Source organism: Ochotona princeps, chromosome 22, assembly GCF_030435755.1.
Source record: "Ochotona princeps isolate mOchPri1 chromosome 22, mOchPri1.hap1, whole genome shotgun sequence".
In the NCBI taxonomy this organism is placed as follows: Eukaryota; Metazoa; Chordata; class Mammalia; order Lagomorpha; family Ochotonidae; genus Ochotona; species Ochotona princeps.
In genome coordinates this window covers 31,353,202-31,373,402 of record NC_080853.1, presented here as the reverse complement: position 1 = coordinate 31,373,402, position 20,201 = coordinate 31,353,202, and the positions used below count along the sequence as shown (strand labels likewise).

The following is a 20,201-nucleotide window of genomic DNA, read 5'->3' as shown; positions in this document are numbered from 1 at the left end:
CTGAGCTGAGCAGATCCCAGGCTCCTATATGGGACTGCCAGTGCTGCAGGCTGATGCCTAGCCTACCATGCCATGGTGCTAGTCCCTCTACATCTTTATTTCAGTGACCTAAGAGTAATACAGTATTCTGTAGTTAAGTATTAGTTGCTAAGGATTTGATACAACTGATTTTGTTTTCTGGGCAAAAACAGTAAGTTTTGCCAGTTTCCGCCTTTTATGCTGTGCAATAGGGTTTACAGCAAAGAGTATACTGTTCCTTTGTATATATTCATGACCCTGCTGACACTGCTGTCCAGACCCCCAGCCCTTTCCATCCAAATGGCTGCCAGTTAACTGTCAATGCTTTGTGTGTAACCAGCTTGTCTAGGAGCAACAGAACCTTATCTTTGTCAGTGGGTGCTAATAGAAACAGCAGGTAACTTCCTACTTTAGGCCTTTTCATTCCAGCCCTGAAAGATCAAGTTTCCCATTACTGGCTCATACTCAGTTGCTCAGATTGAACGGAGCTTACCTGCAGGTGGCAAGTCTATTTCCCTGAGGCTGGGCTCTTCTGTAGACCTGCGAGTGCCAGGCTGTCTGGCTCAGGACTTCCGTCTCTGCTGGGGACCTGGAAAATGGGGCTGCTTCTGATTCGGTGCCACCCCAGGTGTATGAGCCCGACCAGAGGTACCATAACAATCACAACCTTGTAGTCCTTCCAGAGGGTATGGAGGCTCATAGTCCTTCAGCGTCAGAGCACCTGGGAGGAGGACAGGAACAGAACAAGTACCGTCAGTGCCCCTGGGAGGAGGGCAGGGACAGAACAAGTACCGTCAGTGCCCCTGGGAGGAGGGCAGGGACAAGCAAGCCAGAGCATAAATGTATCACCAAGTCACGTGGACAGCATATGACACTTTAATACTAAATCAATAATAAAAAATCAAAGTCAACGTTTTTAGTTCCACTGCAGTGTTAATTAACAAGAAGAGATATGTGGACAAACACAAAAATGTGACTGGGATTCGGGCTTGGGAAACTTGCCAAGCTGCAGTAAAGTTTTAGTCAACCACTAGAAGAACGGCAGTGTTTGCTGGGGAAGAGCGCTGAATCTGGCTGGCGACACGTGCAGGGTGTTCTTTATAGTTATCATTTACTTTACTCTCTGAATCACAACTAAGCTTGAATTGTTTTAGGGTTACATTTAGCTAAGATTTTAACAGAAGAATTAAATGTTAGTTCCAAAATATGTAGTAAGAATGAAGGTTCTGTGTTATGATAGAACATAAGTAAAGCTCCTGCAACTGAAAACAGCCAACCAGAGATTCAAATAGAAGCAACAGACCTTTGGGCGTGGGTGCTGTGAATCAGAATGAATTCATATTGTCCCCAAGGTATGTGCCCCATTATCAAATTTTTGAGTGTGCGTCCTGGTACCTCTCCTCCCGGGTTACGCAGCTTACACAGATAAACCAAGGCCAGAAAGTTAGCTAGGGGGCAACCCTAGCCACTGCGGGCATCTGAGGAGTGAACCAGCAGGTGGCAGTGCTCAATTTTCTCTACTTTTGTGTCTCAATCAAGTAAATTAAAAATCATCACTGGTATTCCTTCAGGAATTCTCAAAAGATAAGAATTCGGTCCCAAGTGGGCAGGGCACGAGGGTGAGAACATTCAGGAGTGTCCCCAGGACACTCGGGGGTCCTGAGACCTAGCCTAGCACATCCCGACTGGCAGGGTCTTCGGATTCTCACGTCAGGTATACGCAGAATCAACAGAGGCTCTGTGCCAACTTAGACAGATTAGAAGGAGTCTGTGTCACCATCTGTCACCAGCTGAGCTCAGCGAGGTCCAGCTGTTTTCTTCAGTTTAGATGCCAGTGCACAGCCAACACCAAGAGATTAACCAAAGGGGAGAAAGTTGGCTGTGTTCTGGGTCAGGACATGCAGCCACATGCTTCCACAAATACTCCTGCTCTGCCAGGCATTACTGCAGCCAGGACGGCAACCCTCCTCCACGGCCACTGGCCACTGCACACTACCCTGTGGTGTCTCTTCAATTTCCACCACGAAGGCCTCTGATAGGCTTTCTGCCAGTCATGACATCACAAGCTGAATCCAGGGTTCTTGATGACCGAGCTGGACAGTGAGGTGAAGGGTAAAAAGGCACCTGTGTTCCCTGGAGCCATCGGAGGGCTCCAGCCACCAGGAGTCCCCATGAAAACCATCCAGTTGTGCTGCCGCCAACCACAGCATCAGGCCTGAAAGAAGCTGGAGGCAGGAAACATTCGAGAAGCTCCCATTTTGCCCGCTGGACTTGTGGCCTGTCGCCTGCTGTAACTCTGGAGACGGTGGGAGGCAGGTTGTTAAAGCCTTCAGTGTCACGTGAAAAAACAACAGCGGTCTCTACAGAAACTTCCCCGATGGCAACTTGACCACAAGAGCAGTGCACAGAATGGTGAACAATGTGCACTGTTGCTTATTTGCTGGAATTATATAGTATTTTTTTTTTACAATGATAGTGTTGGCTTTAAACATCTGTAGATCCTTCATTCTTGAATTTCAGTCACTGATGTGAAATAATCCTCTTTCCTTTCAATTTTTAATACAGTTGCTCAGATTCTGGCATTTTTAATGTACATTGTCCTCAAGCGCATCTGACAGGCAGGGTAAAGAGAATAATAACTTTCCCTTCTCTTCCTTTTCTAACTATATCACCCAAAATAACAGGCAGTCTTGCAGGATTTTTTCAAGTCTTTAAAAACAGATACACACCTTCCTGTTAATTCTGCCAGCTCCTACATCACACCTCGGTTCTAAAATTTGCATCTTCAAAAATTCTCCCGCTTTCCCAACCCCACCGTTCAAGGGCAACTTGCCCAGTGGTGGGGCTGCTGACCGGGCAGCAAGTCAGGAGTGGTTTTGTAGGCACAGAATACATAGAACTCATGGTCTTTGCTAGCCCCCTTGCCCACTGCTGTGAATTTAGTATATATTTGTAAACAAAAATAAATAGTATCTTTAAAACATCACAAGTCTTACAGAATAGGCAGTCCAAGGTCATAGTAGACATTACGAGTAAGCGACCAGCAGGCTCCTGGCAGCCTGAGGCTCACCAGGAAGGCGGTGGCGCTTTACACCACTGTCTGGGAAGTCTTGTGCCCCTTGCATTGTTTCACACCCTGGCTGCCATCTGATGCTGGGGACGATGGCCTGCAGACAGCCAGACCGCTCCGGACTAGGTGTCCAGCTGATGAGGTCACTGGTGCGGTGACCTATCAGTTACTGGGTGAAGCCAGGAGCCAGCAGCTTCTTCCAGGCCCCCGGAGCCCTTGGGTCACACTCAGTGCTTTCCCAGGCCATTGGCGGACAGGAGCGGGAGCAGACCAGGGTTCTGCCAGTACTCATCCTGGGCAGCTTAACCCAGTGCCACAATGCCCACCTCCTACAGTTCTTTCTTTTCCCCTCGCCTTAGGAGATAACTGGCCACTTGAGTGTTCCCCTTCCTGTCCCGCATCCATCGCTCATGTCTTCCTTCCCGCTGTCTCAAGCAGACCCGCAACTGTTACCTGTGGGCCAGGCGCACTTCCTGTCCTCTGGATTCTAACTGTACTGTCCCCTCTCCAACATTCTCTCTTACAGGTCTCCTTTCTCTACTTAACTCAGTTCATCCCGAAGGGAACTCCCTTCCCAGCCTCCCTGGTAGGCACTATACAGCCACTCCCAGTCCCTCTCCATTCACTGCTTAAGCCTGTGTCGTCTGCTCTGGCTCCATCCTCCTGGGCACAGGCTGCCTAGAAAGTTCGCCGGCCCTCACCTTATCTGACCTCTGCTGTGCTGAGACCGGGCTTCTCACAGGTCCCCTGCTGGCCTCCTATCGTGGCCTCTCTGTTTCCACCCCATCTCTCCTCACGAGGGACCTGTCATCGGTCGACTTCTCTGTAGTCCGCTTGCCTGGGTGGCCTAGCTCACATCCACTGTTAGAGCTTACCAGGACCTAACTTCCCCCACAGCCTGTGACATGAGTACCCCTGACAACCTGACCCCAGGGTCGCAATCCAGGCCTGCTCATCCGACGCCAGGCCTCCTCGCCCCAGCCCTCACAACCCCAGCAGGGCTTTCCTAGGAAACAGAAAACCTGCAAGGCGAAGTCTCAGAGTGCTGTAACTCCTCTCTGGGTAGCTGGGACGACACGTTTGAGAACAATCATTCCATTTTACTCCCTACAATTCCACTCTCTACACTTTGAGCACAGCCATTTTACAAAAACTCACATCTGGCTGTTACTGCTTTCCTTAGAAGCCTTCAGTGACATAGAGAGGTAGAAACTGAAACTTTAATTTCTCGCTAAAATTAAAATGAGAGCTAGTTCTTGCTGACTAGCTTTCAGAAAGCCAAGCACAACACGGCCACGTTTGAGGGATGCACACCACACAGCTGAGGGGACGAGACGTGCGCAGCACCCACCTGGTCTGAATCCTCCCCTGACCACCTGCAGCCAACTACAGCCTGGGTGAGGTGTTTAATCTCACTAAGTGTTACTTTCATATATAAAAGGAGAATAGGGATGGATGCTGTGGCATAGCACATAAGGCCACTGCCTGCGGCACCAGCATCCCAGATGGGCTGCTTCTGCTCCAGCTTCCGAGCTGATGTTCCTGGGAGAGCAGTGGAGGACGGGCCAAGTCCCCGGGCTCCTGCACCCACACGGGAGACCCAGAAGTCCTGGGCTCCTGGCTTTGCACCAGCCCAGCTCTAACACTGTAGCCATCTGGGGAGTGAACCAACACATGGAAGCTCTCCATCTCTCCTTTTCCCTTGCTGGAACTCTGCCTTTCAAATAAATAAATCTTAACAAAATAAAATCAGTATAGCAATAACTTTGTAAAGTTGTTGTGCAGTTGACACAGTATCTGGCCCTCAGCCTAGCCTCAGCAAAGGTTATCTATAACTGTTTATTTCTTAAAGAGAGGTGCTGCTGGAATTCACCCAGAGTCCAGCAAGCAGAGTGGACCTGCTGCCCAGACGAAAGGAAGAGCACCCCCCCCCCAGAAAGCAGGGCCTTTTCTTTGGGCAGTTTCAGTTAGCTAGCAGTCAACATACTCAGATTCTGAATACTTTGGGGTTTCTGATTAAGGTAGAGTGAATCTGTAACTGGACCCTAGGAATTGTTAAGTTTCAAGTTGCTAAAATGCAGATAGGACCATCTGAGACAGGCAGGGCAGCACAGCGGATGTTGTAAATGATTGCATGTTTGTTCCACTTCATCAAGTTAATCCAGTCGTCAAGTGAATGGAGGTGCATATAACACGGGCTCAATGTACATTTCCGCACACACTGCTGGTGACTTCAGGGTAAGTGCTGTGAGCCGCAGGCACCTGTGCTCCAAAGCGAGTGGGAATCAGATCCCATCCCCATCAGTTAGGATCCTGAGCCCGTCTCTCCGCCTCAGTTCTGGACTCTGTGACCCGAGGCCACACTCTGCAATCACTCTATGCCCACAGCTTGGCGCCGTGCTTCAGCTGTGGGATGGAGGGGCTGCGTAGCTGCTATCAGCACTATTGTAAATGCGTTCTCTTAAATTCAGAGCATGTGTAAAAACAGGCCCCTCTAGAGAGGCCTTGTGATAAAATCAATGATATATTAGCATCCAATATTTTGACTAGCATTTGGTTGTAATTCATAAAAATAAGAAACACTGTAAGGCTAGATACAAATGCAGTCACATCTCGAGTGTACAAACCACTAAGGGCTTAATTTTGGTCTTTTTCCTACTTTCATTCTTTCTTAGATACATTATATTATTTGTTTGTTTACTTGAAAGGCAGATTTTACAGAGACACACACAGAGAGAAGGTCTTTCATCTGTTGGTTCACTCCTCAAATTGCTGCCATAGCCAGTGCTGGGCTGCTCTGAGTCTCCCACATGGGTACAGGGGCTCAAGGACTTGAGGCATCCTGGGCTGCATTCATAGGCCATAAGCAGGGAGCTGGACTGGAAGTGGAGCAGCTGGGACTTGAACCAGTGGCCATCTGGGATACCCGCACTGCAGGTAGTAGCTTTACCTGCTATGCCACAGCAAGAGCCCCTCAATTTTCACTTTCAATGCACACAAGATCAACTGTAATCAAAGGTTCACATGGTGTCTGTCTGCAAGATGAGCAGGTGCGTGGTTCATATCATCAAGAACTAAAGCTTGGAAAGAGAAACAAACACACCTGACAACCCAGAACTACCTACTACACAGGCGCAGAGCCAAGACCGGAACACAGCTGTGCAGACCCAGCCTGCGACAAGTGATTTACTTTTTGAAACCCTGTTTCTCGTTTGCTCCTTGGTCATGCTGAGAGAGCCTGTTTTTCCCTACTCCATCTTGGGGAGACGGCATCTGGCAGGTGCAGCCCCTCGACCAGTGTCTCTGCAGCATTCCCTGAGAACAGCATGAGGTCAAGCACCTCGTCACCCGGCCTCCACTCTTGGTTCAGCCTCTGCACTCCTGAGGCCACTTCTCTACACCGCGCCATGGGGACTGGCACCAAGGACGCATGCTCTCCAGGCCCCAGCCCTTCCCCGCTCCTGGAACGACAGCCCCGGGCGGACTGGCCGAGGTCTCTCTCGGAACCACAGCACAGCCAACTGTCTCCATCCTTCTTTGCTGGTGTTGACCCTAACCCCCTGAAGAAACGTCCTGCCCACTGATCCACGGCCAGCTTCTCAGAAAACCTCAAGGGGAACAATCTAGAAACATCTGGCCACTTCTTCCCCATCACTGCAAGCTAAGCCCATGGTACGTGGATGGGGCCACGTCTGTCCGCATTCCTCAAGCAACATGGCAACGACCCCCACACAGTTGTGGTGTGGCTTGCAGCAGCAAGTGTGCTGAGGCTTCCTGCTGACGGCTGCTGTCCGAAGCCCCTAGAGGACACTTAGCCACACCCAGATGGTGCAGGTCAACCACCTGACATGGCCTCTTGACCCAATCAGAGTAAACCAGAAAGGGTACACTCTAAAATAATGAGAAAAAGTACAGTGGGGTGGGGGTGGGAGTGGAGTGCTAATTGTGGCACTGTGGGTAAAGATGCTGCCTGAGACACCATCACCCCACCTGTGTTCAGCTTCTAGTTCTAGTGGCTCCACTTCTGACCCCGCTTCCTGCTGATGTGTCTGGAGGAGCAGCTGTACACGGCCCACATACCTGGGCCCCTGCCACCAAGTGGGAGACTGGGATGGCACTTCTGGCACTCGGCTTTGGTCTGGCCCAGTCCCTGGGCTCTGCAGCCATTTGGGAAATAAACCACCAGGTGGAAGAAATTTCTTGCTATAACTCTACCTTTCCAATTTCATATATATACATATATATGCAAATGCAAATTAACACAGTCACTTCTTGTCAAGTGTGAAGTAGCACACGACATTGTGTGTGCTACGCCTGTCCACGCCAGGCAGCCCAGCGGTCTGCTTACACCAGCAGCAACGCGTGCCAGGCACCGCAAGGTGCAGGAGAGCTCCTGCAAGGAGCTTCCCACGGCCCCCTCCAGACCCTCTCGTGCTCACCCGCATGTGCGGTGCACGGAGACCCCACAGGTCCTAGCCAAGGAAGGACTGCGCCACACAGAGTGTCTGCCCCACCCCAAGGTCGTCCTGGCTCAGCAGGTGGCGAGGACCCTCGAGGGGTGTAAGGTGGAGGACTGAGGGCGAAGCCCCGGGGTGCAGCGCGCACACACACGGGTACCCCGAGCAGGCGGCGGCGGACCCGCCAGGTCCTCCCCGTCCCCGGCCCCAAACATCCTTCAGGGACGACCCCGGCGACCTCTGGGGAAGCCACGGCATGCGGCCTCCCCTCTCCTGGGCCGTGGCCACCCGGCGCCCAGCGCGCTCACCTGCCCACCAGCCGCCGGCCTCCCCGGGCGGACCCAGCGCCAGCAGGGCCCCCAAGGCCAAAACGCCCTCCGCAGCCGCAGCTCCCGGCTCCGCGCAACCTTTGCCCCGCGCTCGGAGACGGCGCATGCGTAGCTCAACGGCGGACTCCCAACCAGCTCCGCTTCCGCCCGTCCCTGTTTCCAGGGAAGTACTAGCAAACTAAAGCTCCCGGCGGTCACCGGCCAAGACAGTGTCTATTCGGAAGCCGAGTTTATTTGGTGTCAGTTTAGAATGGAAAATTACTCATACTTCAGACTTCAGGAACGTACATCTGTCTACTGCGTACGCTCAGCGAGTGTTTGTGGGATGAATGAAAGGAGGTCAGCCTCCCAGTCTTGACCAATCCCAGAGCGCGGAAAGCTGTCGCTCAGCGCCAAGGCCCGCCTCTACTTCCGGCTACAGCCGAATCAGGGAGGAACGGAGCTGTCAGTCACAGCGACCTGCGTCCGGTCGGAGGGCGGACATGCGCAGTGGGAGCCGGCACTGAGCAGCCTTCACTTTCCGACCTTCCTTAGACTCTTCTGCGTCACAGATACTGTCCATATTTGCTTCAGTAATCTTCCCGTATCGGGAAGACAGACCACAGGAAGTAGGTTTAGGTTTCTCTGTGAGAGGGTAACCGTGATCCGTCATCTGCCAATCACGTTGCTCGCGTGCACAAACCTTCAACGCCATTTTTGTTTTGGTCCCCCCCCCCCCCGAGAACCGCCATTTTTCTTTAGGGTATGGTCCTCACAATCTCGAAGGGTTCGCCTAGGGCTTTGCCGCCATCTTAGATCCTGGCAAGGCTTCAAGCCGCCTGCGAAGCTGTTTCCGTCATCTTGCATCCGGGCGGTACCTGTGCTCTTAAAAGCGCGAGGAGTCCCTGGGAAAAGGGAAATGAGCACGAAATTTGAAATCGCGAAGCTGCAGCAGGTTGGCCGGAGAGCTGCCTGTAGTTTGAGTTTCCCCAGCCCAGTACTTCTCCACCAGTGACCCTGGACAGTCACAAAACACAAATGCTGCTGGCAGCGTAGGTAAGCACATGGAGCTAACTGCCGCCTGAGGTGTGCTTTTTCACTTGAATCCAGCTGTCGATCCACCCTCCTCCCCCTGCTTTAGCCTTCCCCGAGTTCTCCCCGCGCTTCCACCCATCGGTGTTTTCAAAGGACTGAGAAGGTGTGTTCCAGGTCTGGGTACGCAACGCCTGAACTGGCAAGTGGGAATGTGCAGAAGTGTTTCTTTCTTTAGAGTCTTTTTTGGATCCCACGGGATGGGCCAGGGGTTTGTTTTAAATGACGGTTGCCTGCAATCATGCGTACAAATAAAGTGTTCTTCCCAGACGTTTTTGCGATGTGACGACCGTACAGTTTGTGCTTTTCTGCGCTTCCCTTTCATTTATCTATCCAGTTTGTTGAGTGTGTCCAGCTGGAAAAACCCTAGGGGGCACGGAGCTTGTCTGATGTCGACATTGGGATAATTGGGCGTTCTGTGCTTGTTAGCACTGCAGGAGTAAGTTGCTTTCTCCCTTGGCTAACCAACCCTCCCACACCCCAACCGCCTTTTGCCTGCACTAGACATGTATTATATTGGTGTTTAGATATAACCGTATTTGGAAGCCGTTGGCCGACAGGAACTAGTGTTGAAGGTGCTAAGGGCGTCTTTGCCTGGTGTGCCCTGCCAGCAGCCCCTGTGAGCTTACTGGGCTGCAGGCTTGGTTCTGCCCCAGGTGTACCGAATAAGAACCCGCCCCCGGAATTGCGCGGAGTCGGGACACCTGCCCCAGGAGGCAGCGGGACTGGGTTCAACGCGAGCTTCTCCGTCAGATTCTGTGTACTGCATGCTTTAAAGGCAGGGCATGTTTGGCATGCATGCATTTATGTTCTGTAGGCTACAGACTTGATGTCATCCAGAAAGTGAAGTGTTTTTGCCAATCCAGTTCACGTTTGATGGCTTTTGTCTCTTATGACAATGTATCCATAATAGACTGGAACCCTAACAGAAGTTTGCTGCTGGCTTGCATTTGGAAAAAAAAAATTAAAAAGTTGCTTGCTATACTTCTTTCTTGTGACTTGGATGTATTTTCTAATTCTTTAACAGTTGAAGTCTGCATGTGGACAAGATTGTAATATTGATTTGAGATACCTTGGCTGAGGGTCACGGGATCTTTAGAGGGACATTGCATTCTGTCTCTCTGGTTGAACAGCGATCTGAGTCGGGACTTCTTTGTTGCGTATGACTGTGTCCTGGGGAGTTTGGGGAAGCTTCCGGTCTAGCAGAGCTGCAGGCATTCTAAGGGACCTAGCCAGTACAGGGTACAGTACACCGATTTCAAGGGGCTCATGTTTCCACATGTTTCTATTCCAGAATAACAGGGTTTTGAAGTCAGTGGGAAGTATAACTGAATTGGGAATGAAGTGAGCCACCCTCCCAGGACCTCCGTGGCTTGCCATCGCTTCTGTCCTTAGCAAGGCGCCCCATCCTTCCTCGTGCTGCTCTCCGTGTGCAGAGGAGGAGAAGGGGAAACCAAATTACTGTTGTTTCTCCGTTTTGTCTCCTGTGGATGTGGCACGTTGTGCTGCAGCCATACTCTGAAAATGTCAGACGTGTAAGTGCAGTCTTCATGGCTTCTGATTTTCACAGGTTGCGTGTATATATATAACACGGTGGGCAGGGAAATGAATCTAGAGCCAGACTTCTGCCTTCAAATCCTTCCCCATGCACTTAGCAGCCGCGTGACTTTGACCAGATGATGGAACCCTTCATTGCCTCAGTTTCTTCATCTCTAGCAGGGTTGAGTCTAGAGAAGTGAAGGCAAGCCAAGTGCTTGAAGCTGTGCTTGGCTCGTCTGCACGCTGTCAGTATTAGGAACAGGTGTTACCTTTATGTTCACCTGCGCGTAATTTAATGTTCTGTCTGAAAGCCGCATTTGGGGAAAGCGACTGCAGCTCTTTGACTTTGGAAATAAGGTGGTCTAGACACAGTGTACCGTGGCAGAAAGAGACTTTTTTTAAAAATCAACTTTAAATGCATTTGTCTTAAAATAAGTCTCAAGTCCTTGAAACAGTTTGCTTTCCTTCACTGGATTTCCCAGTGAAGGCACCACCGCGGGAAAGATCCCGAGCGCCTTCCTCATGCCAAGTTCCCCCTCACCCTTTGAAATCCGTCCAGCTGCCCTCTTGCTGGCAACCACCTGCCCATCTCTATGGAGAAAGTGGTGTTGTCTAGGTTTCCATCCAAGAAGAGTGTTGCAGTATGTGCTTCCTGGGGGAGGAGGAGGGATCTGGCTTCTCTCACTCCCTGTCGTTATTTCCAGTCCTATTTGAGAATGCAGGTATCAGTGGCCTATCCCTTTTTCATCGCTGAGTAATATTCTGGTACATGGATGGGCTGTCATTTGTTTATACTGCCCCCACGTGGTGGAAATTGGTACTTTGCTTAATTTCACAATGCTGCTATCCACATTGCTCTGTGCCACACTCGCTTATCTTTACAAAGCGGCTGATTATCTGGTGCCCAACTTTTCTGCGTGCAGTGAAAGCAAGGGATGAATATGGGAAAACTGTGTTTGTGTTGGGACTTCACATTTTTACCGCTGTGCTATTTATGAATTGTTTTATATAACTTAAAAAAAATGCCAACTAGAGGCATTGATGTAGATTTGATTTTTGTAGATTACTTTAGATTGTTATCCCTTGATGTGTGCAAGGGTTCTTTCAAGTTTTATTTATAGATTACTTTTCAGTGCCTCATTTTTATCCTGTGGTGTTGACATTCTGTGCTTGAATAAATCAGAGATGTTTTAAGCTTGGATATGAGTTGGGCCAGTGTTATGGCTTAGAGGGCAGAGCCACCCCACCTGCAGTGCCCACATGTGGGCACCAGTTGGAATTCCTGGCTTCAGCTCTGGTCTAATATGCTGGGAAACGCAGCAGAAAATGGCCCAAGGCCTTGGGACCCTGCTGACTATGTATGAGACTCAGAAGGAGCTTGTGGCTCCTGGCTGCCCGGTTCCTGCTGTGGTGACCTTCAGGGGAGAGAGCCAGCAGGTGGAGGACCTCTCATCCGGTCTGTCTGTCTCTGTGTAACCCTGCCTTTCAAATAAATAAATATTTTAAACAAACTTGGATATGACTCATGTTAATTATAGAGTAACATAAAATATAGCTCGTAGCATCTGGAATGTAAAAGTTGATTGTGTCACTGTTTTGATTTATTTTTGAGTTTAAACAGATTGAAGAGTTTTTTTTTTTTTTTTTTTTTTTTTTTGCAATCGGAAAACATTTTTGTTTAAAGATTTTTTTTTTTTTTATTGAAAGGCAGATTTACAGAGATAAGGAGAGACACAGAGAAAGATCTTCTGTCTGCTGATTCACTCCACATGTGGCTGCAACAGTTGATCTGAAGCCAGGAAGCAGGAGCCTCTTCCGGGTCTCCCACACGGGTGCAGGAGCCCAAGGCTTTGTGCTTTTACTGTGTTCTTAGGAACAAACAGGGAGCTGGGTGGGAAGTGGAGCAGCCAGGACATGAACTGGCATTCATACGGAATCCCGGTGCTTGCAAGGTGAGTATTTAACCACTAGGCCATTTTGCCAGACTCAGCTGGAAAACATTTTTTTTAAACATTTATTTTATTTTTATTGCAAAGTCAGATATACAGAGAGAAGGAGAGACAGAGAGGAAGATCTTCTCTCTGTTGATTCACTCCCCAAGTGGCCAAAACAGCCAGAGCTGAGCCAATCCAAAGCCAAGAACCAGAAACAACTTCTGAGTCTCCTACATGAGTGCAAGCTCCCAAGGCTTTGGGCCATCCCTTACTGCCTTCCCAGGCTATGAGCAGGGAGCCGGATGGGAAATGGGGCTGCTGGGATTAGAACCGGCACCCATATGGGATCCTGATGCATGCAAGGCAAGGACTTTAGCCGCTAGGCTGCTGTGCCGGGCCCAGTTGGAAGGCCCAGTTGGAAAACATTTTTAACTGGCATTCAGTAAAATTTGCTTTTGCTTTTAGTGTTGAGTTTCGTGATTTCTAACTAGTGCACTGAGTCCTGTGACCACCACTGAAGGTAGGAATGAGCCTTTCTTCTCACTTCCCTCTGCTAAATGCGTGCTTACTAGGACATCATGGTCACACCTGTCACCTCTCCACACTCAGCAGCCAATGATCTTAAATGTTCAATGATTGCCTTAATGATAATCAGAAGGATGTGTTTTCGCACGATGAGGGTGGCTCTCACATCAGGAAGCCGAAGGATGCCGGACCGTCTGCAGTGCCCTCTGTAACGGAGCACCTGCTGGTGTTAGCCCCACACCACGTGATGACACACCAGGGCTCATGCCGTCCTCCCAGGAGCCAGGAGCAACTGTGGCTCCATTGCACAGATAAGAAAGCCAGAGATTTAGGGGAATGGAATCGCTTGGCTGGGGTCACATGAGCAGGCATGCTGTGTTTTATGGGAACTTGAGGCTATAACCCCACCACATGTGGATACTTGAGTCTGTTTTGATAAGGTCTTAAAGAAGAATCAACTGTTACCTGTTCGTGACGCATCCCAAGTAGGGCCTGGCAAGGATTTCCTGTGGACCCAGCAAGAAGGCACAGCCTAGGCTGATGGTCACCTGATTGTTGATTGAAGGCTAAGAAATGTTCTGTGGGATTAATCTTGATCCATGAGTTCAATATTTGATCTATCTTTAATGACAAAAAAAAAAGAAGAAGAAAAGGCCTAATATTTTGCCATTTTTCCCTGTGTTGGAGTTTGTTGTTTTGCTTTGTGTTTTACAAGTGGAATTTGACATTCTGTATTATCATATGACTAATAGGAAAAGCTGATGCTTTTTTAATACCAATGTGGCCTTTCCAAACTTAATCAAGATTGTCTCCAGTAAGAACTGTGTTCAGGTTGTCCCTTGCTCTTTTGTTCAACTTTGTTTCTTTCCTTGTATTGGGGTTCTTTGGTGATAAAATCACCAGGTTCATTGGGGTGAGCAGCCGAGAAATGATTTCCCATGCTTGAGTTGTACTCGCAAGTTCGTGACAGCGCCTTTGCCGGTTTCTGCTTCTGCTCCCGCCACCGATGAAGGTCTTTTTATTTTTTTTTTTAAGGTGATAGACAAATAATAATTTTCTAGATAAAATTTGAAATCCAGAGATTAGAAGCCTGGAGTTCCTTTCTGGCCTTTTTAATCATAGTGGTCGCTTTCACTTCGTGATATGGGCCAGCTTCGCTAAAAGGAAGACAGATGGAATCTCAGAGTGCCTTCGATTTTCCCACACAGCAATCTGAGAGGTCACTGACTTTCTTTATTGGAGTTTATCTCTGCTCTGTATTTCAATGACAGGACAATCATGTGATTTTTTTTTTAATCTACTTCTCTTCCAGAATTAATATTCTTAAGGATCTTAGGGTTTTTTCCTCCCTACTGAAGACACACAGACTCACATATTTTCACAGGATCTTGAGCTAACAGAGGCTGCCCCTCGTTCTAGAATGCCCGTTTTCTGGCCAGGGGAAGCAGGGTGAGGGTGCGGAGTGAAAGCTGCAGGGTTGTGTGTGAGCTGGGTGTGCCTCGCCGCCTCAGCACGCTCGGCACATTGCAGGCCTCCAAATGTTTGGAAAGTTCAGCTGTGGGGAGAGTGTCTTGAACTTCTTAAAAACAGGCAACAAAAATCCAGACACATAGCCGAGTTTAGAGTTGGACTGGCAGCTCTGGCGGCAAAGCTGCCTTCCCATGCGTGCTGTCATGCTTTGGCTCTGCCCAAAGCAGTTTTGACAGTCTAGGAAAGGAACTGAAAACATTTACTCACTTGCTTTCATTGTGTTTGGAGGGCAGAGGAGAGAGTGATCTGGGTTTGCTGCCCAGTCGCCTGCCACGGACCAGGATCCCAGAACTCCCAGTCTGCCATGTGGGCGGGAGGCGGTCCAGTCCTCAGGCAGCAGCCACTGGCTCCCCGGGTGCACACTGGCGGGAAGCTGGATGGGCAGTAAAAGTGCCAGAACTTGAGTCAGCATCCCACACCTGCTATGGGTGTCTCACACAGTATCTTGCCTGCTGTGCCTGACACCCACGCACCCCTTCCAAAGGAACTGTTTTGCCTGTGTGTGTGTGTGTGTGTGTGTGTCTGTTTGCTTTTAAGTGGTCAGGAAAAAAAAGGTTTAAAAAAGTCCATTGTTCCTAGATTTAAACAGAAGCTGATGATACCTTTTGGCATTCAAATTAAAGTTAGAGGACCTAGTGAAAGTCTGCCTTGAAAGCCCCGGGATCCCATATGGGCGCTGGTTCTAATCCCGGCAGCTCCACTTCCCATCCAGCTCCCTGCTTGTGGCCTGGGAAAGTAGTCAAGGACGGCCCAAGGCTTTGGGACCCTGCACCCGCGTGGGAGACCCGGAAGAAGCTCCTGGCTTCAGATTGGCTCAGTTCCAGGCGTTGCGGTTACTTGGGAGTGAACCATCGGACAGATGATCTTCTCTCCGTCTCTCCTCCTCTCTGTATATCTGCTTTTCCAATAAAAATAAATAAATCTTTAAAAAAAATTAAAGTTGGAATGTCAGTATTTGAATACCCTCCCAGACCCAATTTATGCCTGAATAAACTCCTCATCCTGGTGAAAGCTGGAACCTGGGAGAAGTAGTGGGAAAAGCCCAAGCCCCTTAGCCCTGCCGTCGACATGGGAGACCGGGTGAAGCGCCTGCTTTCTGTCTTTGGCCTCACTCAGCGCTGGTCGTTGCAGCCATCTGGGGAATGAACCAGACGATGGAAGCATGCTCTCGCTCGCTCTCTGTAATTCGTCAAAGATAAATTTCACTCCATTTGCTGTGCAAGGGCTCATGTGGGAGCCATATTTGGAGCAGAGAATAAGCCCTCATCAGACTCCCGAGCTGCTGGTCCCTGACTTTGGACATCCCAACCACTAGAATCATGACCAACAGGGGCCAATGTGGTGGTGGAATGGGCTAATCCTCTGCTCGAGATGCCAGAAATGCATATGAGCACTGGTTCATGTCCCGGCTGCTCCATTGCTGATCCAGTTCCCCGCTTATGGCCTGAAAGCAGTAGAGGATGGCTCAAGTCTTTCGGCCGCTATTGCCACATGGGAGACCTGGAAAAGGCTCTGGCTCCTGGCTTCAGAATCAGCTCTATTCCTGCCATTGTGGCCATTTTTTTTTTTTTAAGATTTATTTTATTTTTATTACAAAGTCAGATATACTGAGAGGAGGAGAGATAGAGAGGAAGTGGAGCTGCCGGGATTAGAACCAGCAGCCATATGGGATCAAGGCGAGGACCTTAGCCACTAGGCCACGCTGCCGAGCCCCATTGTGGCCATTTTTGAATGAACCAGTGGCCAGAAGACCTCTCTCTCTCTCTCTCTCTGTGACTCACTGTTGTGGGTAACAGGCCTTGTGCCTGCAGGATAGAAGGAGAGCTTTGGAGCATCTCAGATTTTAGAAACCCTGAGGTCAGGGATGCACCCTCACCCCCCCTGAGAAGTGGCTCAGCTCCCGATTGGTCTCTGGCTGTGAAATCAGCTAACAGAGGGTGTTTTCTGTTTTTTGAGTCTTTTTTGGAAAGCCTTGTTAGAGAACAGGAGAGAGTAAAATCTTTCATCTGCTGGTTCAGTCTTCAGATGGTTGCAGGATCCAAAGCTAAGAGCTTCATCTGGATACACTGTGTGGGTGAAGGGACCCGAGCACTGGGGCCATCTTGTGCCCCCTTCCCAGCTACTCCAGCAGGGAGCTGGATGGGAAGTGGCGCAGCCTGTACGCAAACTGGCAGCCATAAGAGGTGCTGGTTTCACAGGTTGCAGCTCAACTTGCCAAACCACAGTGCCGGCCCCCAACCTGTAGCGTGAACTAGATCTAGTCAGTTTTGCATACTTTCATTTAGATTTGTGCAGCTTCCTTTTCCTAATGTTTATTCTTGTCACTGACTGCACAGTTAGCATTTGGAAATGTTTGCTGTCTCCTTACAGCCACTTGCTTCCACATTCCTGACCCCTGACAACAACCGATCTCTTCTCCATCTCGACATTGGTTTACAAATGCTTTCTAAATGAAATTAAGGCCCGGCACAGTGGCCTAGGGGCTAAAGTCCTCGCCTAGAACGCGCAGGGATACTGTATTGCTGCCGGTTCTAATCCTGGCAGCCCTGCTTTCCATCTAGCTCCCTGCTTGTGGTCTGGGAAAGTAATCAAGGATGGCCCAAAGCCTTGGGACCCTGCACCTGCACAGGAGACCCTGAAAAGCTCCAGACTCCTGGCTTTGGATCTGCTTAGCTCTGGCCTTTGCGGTCACTTGGGGAGTGACTCATCGGACAGAAGCTCTTCCTCTCCATCTATCTGACTTTGCAATGAAAATAAATAAATCTAAAAAAGAAAGAAAAGGAAAGAAAGAAGGAAAGAAAGAGAAAGGGGAAGGGATGGAGGGAGGAAGGAAGGATGGAAGGAAGAGAAAAAGAAAAAGAAAGAAAGAAAGAAATTATACTTAAGGGTCCAGCACAGTAGCCTAGCAGCTAAAGTCCTCGCCTTGCACACACTGGCATCCCAATTGGACGCTGGTTCTAATCCCGGCAGCTCCACTTCCCCTCCAGCTCCCTGCTTATGGACTGGGAAAGCAGTTGAGGACGGCCGAAAGCCTTGGGACCCTCGCTCACATGTGAGACCCAGAAGAGGCTCCGGGCCTCTGGCTTTGGATTGACTCATCTCCAGGCTGTCACAGCCCCTTGGCCTCTCTGTATAACTGACTTTCCAATGAAAAATATATTTTTTTTAAATTATACTTATGATATTGGCATCCTCCATTCAACATCACTTCCTTAAGGTTCATCCAAATTCTTGTAGGAATCATAGTTTATCTCTTCTAAATGCTGAGCGATAGTCCATTGTGTAAATTATCAAGGTTTGGGTAACCGTTCACCTACTGAAAGCTGCCTGCATTGTTTCCAGCTTGGAACTACCAGTGGGTTTCTGGTTAAGCCTACATCCTCAACAACAGTTGGGGTTTTTGCTGTCTGCATATCTCCTTGTGGGTTTATTTCACGTTTTCCTGATGGATGAGGATTTTGCGTATGTTGTCATGTGGTTATTTGCCATCAGCACATTCTCTTCGGTCAAATACCTGATTGTGACTTTTGCTCATTTTCTGATTAGATTATTGTTTCTGTGTGTGTGTGTGTGCACATAAAAGCTTACACAAAAGGCAGAGTGACAGGAAAAAGCAGAGCTATCTTTTATCTACAGGTTCACTGTCCATGTGACTTGTGGCAGGAGCCAGGCTGTCTGTCCTGGTCTCGGAGGTGGGTCGCTGGGGCTCAAGCCCTTGGGCCATTTTCTGCTGTCTTGCGGTAAATTCCCAGGGAGCTGGATTGGAAGTGGAGTGTCCAAGGTTTGAACCAACATCTCCAGCAGCAGCTTCATGCACTGTGCCACCACACCGACCCCTAACTATTGAGTCTGTGAGTGAGTCTGTGAGTGTGTATTCTAGATATAAATCTGCTTTGGATACATAGATTGCAAATGTTTCCTCCAAGTTTGTAGAGAAGTTTTGATTTTAATATGAGATCTCTGATTATGGTTTGGTGCTTTTTATGTGTTTGGTTTAAAAAAAAAGAAGAAAGAAACCTTCTGGGTCTGGCGTTAATGAAGTAGTGGGTAAAACAGCCAACCTCGGCGCTGGCATCTCCTGTGGGCACTGGGTTAATTCCCACTGCTGCGCTTCCAGCTTAGCTCCCTGTAATGCGCCCGGGAAAGTGGTGAAAGATGCTTGGATGCTGTATCCATGTGGGAGACTGACCCAGAAGAATCTTCTAGCTTCAGTCTTGACTGCTGTGGCCATTTTGGGAAGTGAACCAGCAAATGAAAGATCTTTCTTTCCCCTCCTCCCTCCGCCTTTCCTTATACCTCAGCCTTTAATGTAAATAAATAAATCTAAACAAAAAAATGCAAAAGAAGTCTTTCTTGTTCTGAGTTCATAAAAATATTCTCTAATGTGTGTGTGTTTTTTTTTTCATATTTGGGTTTTTAAAGCATCTGTAACTGACATTTTTGTATTGCATGAGTTGTGGTCCAGTTTTCTTTAGTCTCCAAATGGATACAAGCTGTTACCTGGCCACAGTCTATTGGATGAATTGTTTCTTGGTTGGTCACATTTCTGTAAATGCATGGACCTGTCACTGGTCTGTGCAGTGTGCACCTTGGCTAGTCCGTTGGTGTATTTTCCAGGGCATTGTGGTAGTTGTACTGTCTAAAACCACTCTCCCTGTGTCTGCCCCTCTCTCTCCTAGAAGAGTTTTGTTTTTGTTTTTGTTTTTGTTTTTGTTTTTGTTTTTGTTTTAGCTATTCTGGATCATTTGTATTTCATATACGTTTTAGGATAAACTTGACAGTTAAGTCAGCTAAGATTTTGATACAGACTGCTGGATTTGCAGGTGGGTTTGGAGAGTATTGCTATCTTAACAGGATTAAGCTCATGAGCATGGCATATGTTTATATTTATTCAAGCTTTAATTTCTTTCAATAATGTTTTATAGCTCTTGGTGTATTTTTTTTTACTTCTTTTGCTATATTTGCTCCTGTATATTCTTTCTCATGCTATTGTAGATGAAATTATTTTCTTTATTTCATTTTAGGGTTGTTCGTTCTTTTATGTACTAATACAAGGGTTGTTTAAAAATATTGACTGTATATCCTCCAATCTGGCTAAACTTAACTCTGTAGGGTTTTTTTTAGCTTTTAAATGACTCATTAGGGTTTTCTGTACAAAAAGATGTTATTTGTATATAGAGACTTTTATATATTTTTTCTTAGTCTGGATGTCTTCCATTTTTTTTCCCCTTACCAAATTGCCTTTGTTAGTGCGTCAAATACAGTGTTGAAGAGAACTAGCTTTTATTCTATACATGCACATATTCTTGCCTTCATCTTTGGGGAAAAAGCTTTCATTCTTTCACTGGTAGGTATGATTTAGCTGTGAACTTTTCATAGGTGCCTTTTATCAAGTTGGAAAGAATTCCCTTCTATTCCTGTCATTTTGAATTTTTTTAATGAAAAAAAAGGCTTTTTTAAAAATATTTGTTACAATGCATGCTTTATTATGTTACCACAACATGGACTGATTCTCTGATGTTAACCTGCCCTTGTGTTCCTGGGATGACTCCAGTTGACGGTGTATAGTGTTATTGAATGTTGATGGGTTTTATTGTTAACCTTATGTTGAGGATTTTTGTATTCTTCATAAGGGACAGTAATATATAGTTTTCTTTTGATATCATTACCTGGTATCTGTATCAGGATAATACTCATGATTGGATGCTTGGAGAGTTTCTCCTTCTGC

At 48.2% G+C, this 20,201-nt stretch overlaps 2 protein-coding genes across 6 annotated transcripts in view; one reads left to right on the top strand and one right to left on the bottom strand.

Moving 5' to 3' along the window:
• Nucleotides 1–526: 526 nt before the first annotated feature.
• Nucleotides 527–8,110, bottom strand: LOC131482968 (uncharacterized). 2 transcript variants are annotated; one of them, XM_058679495.1, is made up of 2 exons: nucleotides 7,854–8,110; nucleotides 527–739 (listed from the first exon to the last, which is right to left on the bottom strand). In XM_058679495.1, the coding sequence occupies exon 2, from the start codon at nucleotides 716–718 to the stop codon at nucleotides 527–529; it is 192 nt and encodes a 63-aa protein (XP_058535478.1). In that variant the 5' UTR covers nucleotides 719–739; nucleotides 7,854–8,110. The 2 variants fall into 2 exon arrangements, with proteins under 2 accessions (XP_058535478.1, XP_058535479.1); XM_058679496.1 differs by lacking the exon at nucleotides 7,854–8,110 and adding an exon at nucleotides 1,728–1,997.
• A 569-nt stretch (nucleotides 8,111–8,679) lies between these two features.
• SLX4IP (SLX4 interacting protein) overlaps nucleotides 8,680–20,201 on the top strand; it is a 181,680-nt gene continuing 170,158 nt past the window's right edge. For 2 of the 4 annotated variants that reach the window (XR_009247469.1, XM_058679703.1), the window contains exon 1: nucleotides 8,680–8,909. The gene's annotated coding sequence lies outside the window, so the exon portion shown is untranslated. The remainder of the gene's footprint in view (nucleotides 8,910–20,201) is intronic. The other 2 variants (XM_058679705.1, XM_058679704.1) reach the window with 2 other exon arrangements.